This window comes from Haliotis rubra, unplaced genomic scaffold (genome assembly GCF_003918875.1).
Source record: "Haliotis rubra isolate DU_JTF1 unplaced genomic scaffold, ASM391887v1 Scf1737, whole genome shotgun sequence".
In the NCBI taxonomy this organism is placed as follows: Eukaryota; Metazoa; Mollusca; class Gastropoda; order Lepetellida; family Haliotidae; genus Haliotis; species Haliotis rubra.
The window spans coordinates 92,912-103,079 of NW_025765711.1; the positions used below are offsets into that span (position 1 = coordinate 92,912).

Sequence of the window (10,168 nt, forward strand, 5' to 3'; positions counted from 1 at the left end):
TGTCACGACTAAGGAAACCATATTTGGTGTTGAGCGCGTGCGGGAAATCGAATAATAATAGCTGTATTGCACAGCGGTAAGAACGATAATGATATATATATTTACCGATATGTACAGCTAAACCATTTCGTGCGAAGGTTAATGTCTCTGTGGTCACATTTCGTACGGTATCGCTCAAACGCAACAACCTGAAGAAACTAGGTTTTCCCCAGGATTAAAAATACAGTATGGTTCGAAGTCACCGGAGCGATATTTCGTGTGTATGTGAAGCATTTTTTCCTTAGTCCAAATGGGTCATTACCACGGCAGCCACCCTTGACTACGACAGAACTGGTGTGTTATTCTCGAAATCTAAAATCAAAGGTATTTTGAGATTATGATCATGTTGGTCAATATTTGAAATAAATTTTGCGTATGTGTAAGCGACTATATGCACATTGCCATTTTATCATATGTCATGTCAAAAAGTCTGAACAATAATTGAGTACTTATGCTTCGGTAAATGGTATACTTAACGATACAAGCAATATAAATGTACAATATATTGATTTCAGGTCTTGTTGGGGACCTCTGCAGAAAACATGGCGACGGCCAGTAGAGGATATTGCGATGTCAGTTCTAAATCTATCCAGGACCGAGTAGAACATGACTACAGAAGCCTGATTATAAAACACGTTCGCTGTGGCTCTATCATTGGACGAATGGGCGTCCCTGACGGTAGGTGGGATGTGTAGTTAATACCCATGGCTGTTGTGATCAGGGGAGTTAACTCTGTTTACCTTATGTGTCGTATCGCCCGCTCGCGCTCAGCCGCATCCAATGTTACGTTTTTGTCTCCTTTCCAAAATATATCTTAATGAACCCGCTATACGACTTGTTTTGTACAGCATCACGTGTGCTGTTTTAGTACGCATGTTAACTGACCGTTTACAAATCATGTCATAATAGTGATGTCTTCCTGTGGAGGAATTTGTCTGAAAGTTCATCTCGACAATGGACCGTGCGTATTACAAGCCGTTTTAACATTCATTAAGAAATACTCAAATCCTTCTATGATTCTATAACCGAATTAATGATATCTGTAACTGAATTGAAGATATCTCTAACTGAATTGAAGATATCCGTAATGCATTTGCGGATATATGTGTAAATAATGATTATTTCAAGATATCTTGTACTGAATTTAAAGATATCTTGAGTTAATTTCTAATACAATTATGTACACTATGATCCTAACTGTTTTATTGATATCTTAAACACACTTAGATATATATCACGAAACATGTTCTTGATATCTCTATAACATTTTGAGATATCGGTTATTCTATTTGGATATCAGAAATTTATTAAAGATATCTTCATTTTTTTACCGTTATCTTAAAAGAATTATCAATATCTTTCAATACAATGCAGATATCTTTAAAACAATAGAAGATATCATTACTTTGTTTATAGATGTGAAATGGCTTGCCATACGCGCGTACACGAATTATGCTCACCTCTTTGTCAGTTGAAAACCGTCTCCAGCAAAACACAACATTTTCTACAACGGACACTGAATTTGGTTGTGTTCATCACTCCCGAGTCTGGCTGCAATGTAACTGCCTCGCCTCCACTGATCTTCCAAGTGAATCCTGTCCAATTTTGAATCAAGGTTTATCATTGTAAAATGAACGTATGCACTTTTATGCCGCTTCCTTTTCACCTGAGACAGCTGCTGCTGTTTTGGTTAAATACAATTTGCAAGATTTGGGCCTTATCTGTTTTGTGTTTATAAAAGAAGGTATTTAATTTGAAGAATATTTCCCCTTTCCCTCATCATTAGTGATTCAATGTGACAAATACACGTGAGGGCAATTGGTAATCTGCACGTGTTACATGCTAGTACACATGTGAAGATCCGAAGTATGTAGTGGTTTATATGTTCGTCAGCAGCATACCCCAACTCATGATTCACCAAAGTGGTAAAAGTCTTAAGACCTTCATCACGTCGGGTTTGCCTGCAACATCAAGCACACAGGTGTGCCTTGACGTAACTGCTGTGCTTTCCAAACTTGGATAAACTCGTCGACAGACCACTGTATACACTGTGATGTTGGCTGCTTGGCTGGTTGGTTGGGTATTTTTAACGCCGCACTCAACAATATTCCAGCTATGTGGCGGCGGTGTGTAAGTAATCGAGTCTAGACCAGAAAATCCAGTGATCAACAGCATGAGTATCGATCTACACAATTGGGATACAATGACATGTGTGAAGCCTGAACACCCCATCCTGTTATTCGCCTCTTACGACAAGCATGTGTTGCTGAATACCAATTCTAACCCGGATCTTCACGGGTTGCAGTTTGAAGTTATTGAAGAGGTAAAATATCTTTTTTAAAATACGTTTTATCAGCAACTGAAAGGTTGGTATTAATTCATTGCGATGGTTAAGCTGACACTTCTATTCACCCTTGTTATGGGAAAGTTGGGACAAATAGAATATCCACAGGATGAGGGATTCCAGTTTTTATAGACAACAAAACAGGATTAACAAAAATACTAGTATGGAGTCATGGAATACATATGTTTCCGGAGCATAACTCAAAAACCGTTCAATAGTTTTCAGCAAAACATGGTAGATATATCAAACGTAAGCTAAAGTGGTGCCTTTTGCTATTTACATATTTTTGGCATTATTATTTTTCTTGGTTTCCATGGAAATGATTTGGACTTAGTCTCAAAAAGGAGGCATTGGTTTGGTTTCCGGAGCACAACTCAAAAACAGTTCAATATTTTTCAACAAAACGTGGAAGATATATCAAACAGAATCTAAAGTGGTGCCTTTTGCTGTTTGCAGATTTTTGTCATTTTTATTTTCCATGGAAACGAGTTAAACTTAATCTCAAAAGGGAAGGGTGGACTTCGTTTTCGGAGCACAACTCGAAAACTGTTAAATATCTTTCAGCAAAACTTGGCAGATATGTAAGCAGATCTTGATGTGGTGTCTTTTGCTATTTGCAGATTTTTGGCATCTATATTTTTCTCGGTTTCCATGGAAACGATTCAGACTTAGTCTCAAAAGGGAGGGATGGGCTTCGTTTCCGGAGCACAACTCAAAAACCGTTCAATATCTTTCAACAGAACTTGGCAGATATATGTGACAGATCTTGATGTGGTGCCTTTTGCTATCTGCAGATTTTTGTCATTTATATTTTTCTTGGTTTCCATGGAAACGAGTTGAACTTAATCTCAAAAGGGAGGAGTGACCTTCGTATCCGAAGCACAACTCGAAAACCGATCATTATCTTTCTTCAAGACTTGGTAGATGTTTCAGACATAAGCTAAAGTGGTGCCTTTTACTATTTATAGAATTTTGGCATTTTTATGTTTCTTGGCTTCCATGGAAACGATTCAGACTTAGTCTTAGTGCTTCCGGACATAGTCATAAAAAAGAGAGGGGTGACCTTCGTTTCCGGAGCACAACTCGGAAACCGTTCAATATCTTTCTACAAGACTTGACAGATATGTCAAACAGATCTTAAAGTATTGCCTTTTGCTATTTGCAGAGTTTTGGCATTTTTATATTTCCTGATTTCCATGGAAACAATTTGGACCTTGTCCAAACAAAATCAAGTTGGACTTTAAGTAATTGTCAGTTGATTTGTTCTTTTTTTTTAGAGGGGTCGGGGTGATTTGTCATCTCCTGATGACTCGTGTTTTAATAGCAAAAGGATTATAATTGTTTAATGTTGCAATGATTGGATATGTATCTCTGTATATTCTTCCTGTTCTGGCGTCTAGCTTGCACCACCTAAGTGGAAATTTCAATCGCAGAATGGTTCCCTCTTACTAAATGATAATAGAATTAGACTACTGAAATGGTTATCGGGGGATCACAATGGGCGACCTGCTAATTAGGTCACCCGCTGGTTTTGCCTGTTTTGTCTCGTCTTCATGGTTTACACAAGCAGGAATTTTGCTGACTGTGTCTAAATCCACTCACTCATTATATGCCTTCAGAGCACCAGGAAACCGTCAATAACATCATGGCACTGGAAAACCTTCACCAACAGTCCAAGGCAACAAAGGCATTCCTTGACTATATGAAAGCAAACGGGGAAGCCAGAGACTATTATCTGTTTGGTCAGATACTGGAGATCGATGGTATGTTCTTTCAGGAGTGATGTCTGTTACCATTGAGCTTCTGGTTCGTCTTTTGGTTCTGTCAATTGTGTTTTTTAGTCTCGATGGAAAGGCTGATTAAAACTGATTACCTTTTAAATAGCAGAATCGGAGTCGCATTTGTTGATGACATTTCACTTGAAATTTAACTGATTCCAGCAAATATAGCATGGCTGGAGATAGTGGGAATTACACGTCTCACAAAATATCCTATACCAGATGTATGATTTTGAATGACTTGAAAAGGTATGCTGATTAGGTATATGTTAAGTGAGTGAGAAAAATGGAGTTAGCACCATGTATAACAAAGCACCACCTAATGGCGGTAAAACACGAATGTGTTCTGTTGAAGAGAGGTGAGGCTCTAGGACACTTTTAAATTCGATATCACGACACAATTGATTCCAAATGAGCCCAAAGACTGCACTACATGTTTGATATACCTTTATGTAAATCCATCTGCACAGTAACGAATAGTCCATCATACGACATGTTTAACTGTATATACAAAATATATAGCTTAGCCCGAGTCTCCATTTTCCGTAAGCAATGGCCAAAACGTCCGTCGTCAAGGTTGCAGTTATAAGTTTATAATGTATCTTGTTTTCATATAAAGACAATACATATATTACCTTATGAATACCACTTTCTCTCTAGGTTACGTCTATGTGTCTGAACTACTGCGGGGCGACGACACCCTGGACCCCGACCAACACAAGGAACACTGCAGGCTAATCCAGTTCTTCTGTAAAGACATCAGTGAGACGATTGACTTCAGAGCCCTGTATCCCAGGCTTGTCCAGGACAACTGGATGGGTGGGTATTGTGATATCTTATTAATAGATAGAGTAGAGTTCAGTGAAATATATATTTTACAGCTGCCATCATGGGACCCATCCATGGAGCCTCGATACATAATGCGAAGTAGCATTCCTTTAGCGTCTAACGATTGTTCACGTAGGTTTAAATATTAAACGATCAGTGACAAGTGAAAGCTATACCAATGCGTTTGGGGTTCAGCTTAATGGTAACACGCACCAAGATCACTCGCATTCAATTGCGATATTTCGTTGTGGTGTGTAAAGCCCCACTCTGCAGGTTTCCAGCTCTATAACAGCGGTCTGTAAAAATACACGAGTATAGAACACATAATCCTGTGATAGACACTCTGAGCATCGAGTAACTGGGACAAGATGACATGTGTTAACTAAATCAGCAAGTCTGACCAATTCAAACCAGCGTTCCAAATTAACGTAGGTCCTTAGGCCCCAAGCCGACTGAAAACAACTCGGACCACTGTCCTCCCATTACACAGACAGGCAGTTAGCAGACGCCTTAAAACAACAACATTTACGGTTCCATGAACAGATTAGCTACTACCAGTAACCTACTCATTATAATGGAATAGTCCAAATAAAAACGAAAGATAAAACTAAAGTTATATTATTCACTTTGAAAGATGGCCGAAAAGACATTAATTTGAATTTTGAATGCTGCAAAAAAAGTTGATTTTCAGAAACATTTGGGTTTAGATATTATTCATATGGAATAAGGAAGATAAATGTTTTGCACAGAAGATTAAGATACACTTAATTATGATTTATTAGAATAAATATAAACAATGATGCATCATGTCAATGTGGCCATGGCTGTGAGAATGTTTTTAATTACTGCCTTGAATGTCCATTGTATACGAATCAAAGTAAACTGTAAACTGAAATTAGAATATTGACTGGTATTAATCGTATCTAACATGGGAATGCAGGTTTCTTATTAATCTATGATTACACAATGCCATTTGTTTATATCTCTCAAACAAAACGTTTTCTTAGTTAACTTCTGTTGTACATATCCTATTATTGGGAGAGGACTTTTCTGAGTTGGTAAGTTGTGTCCAATCCTTCTTTGAATGCATGAAATGTTTAAATCAATAAACACAATCAAACCTCTCAGTGACAAAACTGTTTTTATATTCGATAATAATTGATAGCAAAAATAATTTTGAGAAGAGAAGATAGATTATCAGTTAATCACAACAAAGTCCTATTTACACACAATCAAACTTCTCAGTAACGAACCTGTTTCAGGCTCACCCTACTCTACTCACTAGACAGTGGAGGGGCGGTGGGGTAGTCTAGTAGTTAAAGCGTCCGCTCGTCACGCCGAAGACCCGGCTTCGAAACCCCACATGGGTACAATGTGTGAAACCCATTTCTGGTGTCCCCCGCCGTGATATTGCTGGAATATTGCTAAAAGCGGCGTAAAACCATACTTACACACACACACACTAGACAGTGGACTGTTTATACCTGTAGGTGTTACCCTAACTAACCTTATAGTTCAGTGTCTGTCAATTGGGTGTCTGTCAGTTGGGTGTCTGTCAATTGACTGTCTGTCAAATGACTGTCTGTCAATTGGGAGATAACCGACCAGACTCGTATCAGTGTCCAGTGTAGTCATCGGACTACTGTATGGTTATGATATCCGTAACGGTAAATGGTTCAGGCGGGCCTCTTGTGTATTTGTCAAAGGTGTAGCAGTCTGGGATTAGTTGTCTTAGAAATTGTCACATTATTGAATCTGACCAAACACTGATGTACATCTCAAAGCTGTATGACATGAATACATACTACCAATCCAAAGTTTAGACTCACTAGTGTAAATGTAGCCACTTACTTCAGTCAACTATTCTAAGCTAGATTTTGCAAAATATTCGATACTGTTTAAAGGTTCTGTTTACACATGAACTGATTTATTGTGTAAGAAATTCATAACTTTGAAACGATTATTGTCATGAGTTTAATAAATGGTGAAACTCAGTGAAAATTGGAGAATTCTTAACAAAACTTAACACCAAAACGCAGCTGTTCACATGCACGATATTTGCACATGTTTTTCAACGAGTTGATGCATGATCCTCGTGCAATTCGTCTGCACACGGTTTGCAGTTGGTTCCCCGAAGTTAGTGGAGAAAATTATCTTCGATGTAACCACATATGTATACATAACATGTAGTGAGTGCTTTAAGTGTGTCAAATATTTTGATGGGTAGTATATATATGTTATTGATGTGACTGGTATTGTGCATTTCATCGTCTCGTTGGTCATTTCTCATACCCTATGTTCAATGTCATGGTAACCGGGATCACAGTGTTGACGTCTGTGACAGCACCGTATCCTTATAAGGACGGTTCGAGTGAGTTTAATTTTACGTCACTTTTAACAATATTCCAGCAACATCACGGACTGACTGACTGACTGAGTTTGGTTTTACGCCGCTTTTAGCAATATTCCAGCAGCATCACGGCGGGGGACACAAGAAATGGGCTTTACACATTGTACCCATGTGGGGATTCGAACCCGGGTCTTCGACGTGACGAGCCAACGCTTTAACCACTAGGCTACCCCACCGCCCCAGCAACATCACGGAGATGGACACCAGAAATGTACATGGGTACAATGTGTGAAGCCCATTTCTGGTGTCCCCCGCCGTGATATTGCTTGAATATTGCTAAAAGTGGCGTAAAACTAAACTCACTCACTCATTCACTATTGCTTCAGAACTGACAACTGCTTTTTGCTGCACTAAAACGTGACAATATTTCTTTACTTTTGTTCAAGACGACGAAGACGGACAACTGCTTTGCAGACTAGCTGACAACAATGGCCGAATATCCGCTGCAAAATGGCTGATATCAGTTGTACTGCCCCGAAGGAAGGAGAATTGGTTCAAACAGTTTCTTCAGCTTTTATGGGATTGCGGCTACAACGGTCTGGTTGAACTGATTGATGAAGATTTCCATATCCACTGATAGCTTATGCAAGACACTAAACTCTCTACTAGCATACCGATGGGAACAGTTCATTGCAGCTGGTTGCGATGTTTCATAAGGACCATGTCTCACGCCTAGCCACTCCTCCTATATTTAGCTGCCTTGGCGTTACAGAACTGAAATACTATCCAAAGATTTGTTAAACTCAACTCACTCATATCTTAGAACACAAAACAGCTTTAAAATAACCCTTACGCCTTATATGTTTTATCAAAAAACCTGCAAAACATCATCATGATCAATTATTACCTGTTCACTGTCAGCTCACAGCACAACAACAACTGCCACAGCAATGTAACATATGTCATGTTTGGGATTACACTTTCTTATAAAAGTACAAATTCTAGTACTTTTGGGGGTTTAGTCCCATCCGGGATTCGAACCCACACCCTCAGAGTCAGGCACCTAATCGCCAGCACACAAAGTCAGCCGCCTAACCTGCTCAGCCACCGCGACTTCCACACAAATGGAAGTCGGACAACTGTAGTCCAGACTGCGGACTTTGTGTACCCCTCTGAGAAGTGTGTAATCATAACTACCACAGTAGCAGCAGCACCATCAACAGGAACCCCTCACTCATCCCAGTATCATATTCCTTTACATCATATTGGTTGCAACCCAAGTGTCTTTCTGTCTATTCCCACAGCTATGCATATATCTCCTGTTTGTGTTTGTATTTAACTCGCCTGCTTGATGGAGTTGATCGAGTCTACCAGTACGTTGCATAGGAATGTAACTAGATGTTGGTTTGTTTGTTTTATGATTACCGCAGTTCTCATGCTCAGTCAAAGAATTAATGAGCATGCTTAGTTTCAGCAACGATGTGATAAATGTGCATCTTAGCACATCCTTGCGCACTCGAAGCTCTCCGAGCAATGACACTTTAAACAAACTGAATGATAAATTTATTTAAATACTACTAGGATGATGTGAAATTGACAAGGCCTGATCTCCTGTCGCCTAATAGTATGTTTACAATTGGAAACTATCAAAGAAGAAAGTGTCATATCAATCCTGCGATATCACCTTGGATGGTGAGGTTCGTGCCAGATACCGTTCCTGCTGATTCTGCTTACACTGCCCTTTGCAGGAAGCACTGTAGGTGAGTGAGTGAGGTTAGTTTTACGCCGCTTTTAGCAATATTCCAGCAATATCACGACAAGGGACACCAGAAATGGACTTCACACATGTACCCATGTGGGGAATCGAACCCGGGGTCTTCGGCGTGACGGGCGGACGCTTTGTCCACTAGACAACCCCCACCGCCCAAGTATTTTAGGGCCACAAGTCACGCCTTATATACGGGGCATCATAAAATTGCAACGTGACAATGTTAAAGGTCACATAAACCCTAGGGGATAAAAATACATAAATCACTAACTGGCATCGTTATAAATGAAACCCCGTCATTAAAACTACTCATTTCTACCTTTAATTGACTTAAATCGACCTTTTTGACAATAGTGCACAATTCTCACTCGCGAACGAAATTTCAACCAATCAGAGCGGCGCGACTCTGTGACGTCATATGAGGAATAGCTTTGAGGGCCGATGCAGAATTCATCTACATTTTAGGGGGTAAAGTATCTTGTTTACAGGCTTGTATAAACCTGAAATCGTGACAATTGTTGTGGAAAATGAAAGCTATATGTTCTCACAATCTACTGGCATTTAATTTTGTCTCCTGCTTTGCCTAGTTTCCGAGTTACAACTTGTTTTCATAGACGCTTCTGTCACAATTGATTGGTGTCGTTAGGCCCTATTTGTATAATGACTGATCCAAATTGATCCCATTTCTGTGTTTTTTACCTCGATATTTAAACATGTCATGCCAAAAATCTGTTTGTATTCTCAAAACAGTGTCGGCCCATAAGTTTTCACATACAATACAGCAATTAATACTCCCTTGTTGTAACCCGTGTTAGGTGGTATAAACCTACACATGTTATTTGTCATCATTCACTTGATGGTGAGTTAATGAATTTATAACAGGTATAATTGAGTGGTAACACACTTAGATTACCCGACAAAGGTTCCCATTTGGCATTTCTTGTGTCTGGAGTAAATATTCAACATTATAAACATCGATCAAAGGATTAACCGATAACATGCTGATTGATTAATTACTTTTATCTTACACAGCGGATTTGTCAAAGGTAGTGTTTATGTAT

General features: G+C 39.2%; 1 protein-coding gene across 2 annotated transcripts; it reads left to right on the forward strand.

Annotated features, from left to right (window-relative positions):
* Positions 1-226: 226 nt before the first annotated feature.
* On the forward strand, positions 227-8,274 carry LOC124272852. Of its 2 annotated transcripts, none has more exons than XM_046708072.1 (5): positions 227-363; positions 555-717; positions 4,003-4,146; positions 4,822-4,980; positions 7,786-8,274. In XM_046708072.1, exons 2-5 carry the CDS (start codon positions 582-584, stop codon positions 7,974-7,976), a joined length of 630 nt encoding a protein of 209 aa, XP_046564028.1. In that variant the 5' UTR covers positions 227-363; positions 555-581; the 3' UTR covers positions 7,977-8,274. The 2 variants fall into 2 exon arrangements, with proteins under 2 accessions (XP_046564028.1, XP_046564029.1); XM_046708073.1 differs by having other exon boundaries at positions 227-333.
* The last annotated feature ends 1,894 nt before the right edge of the window (positions 8,275-10,168 follow it).

Excerpts from the sequence above, each read along its gene's own strand:
- LOC124272852 (XM_046708072.1), top strand. The coding sequence starts at position 582 with ATGGCGACGGCCAGTAGAGGATATTGCGATGTCAGTTCTAAATCTATC. Across the intron at positions 718-4,002 it reads ACGAATGGGCGTCCCTGACG|AGCACCAGGAAACCGTCAAT; the intron begins GTAGGTGGGATG and ends ATATGCCTTCAG. Across the intron at positions 4,981-7,785 it reads TGTCCAGGACAACTGGATGG|ACGACGAAGACGGACAACTG; the intron begins GTGGGTATTGTG and ends CTTTTGTTCAAG.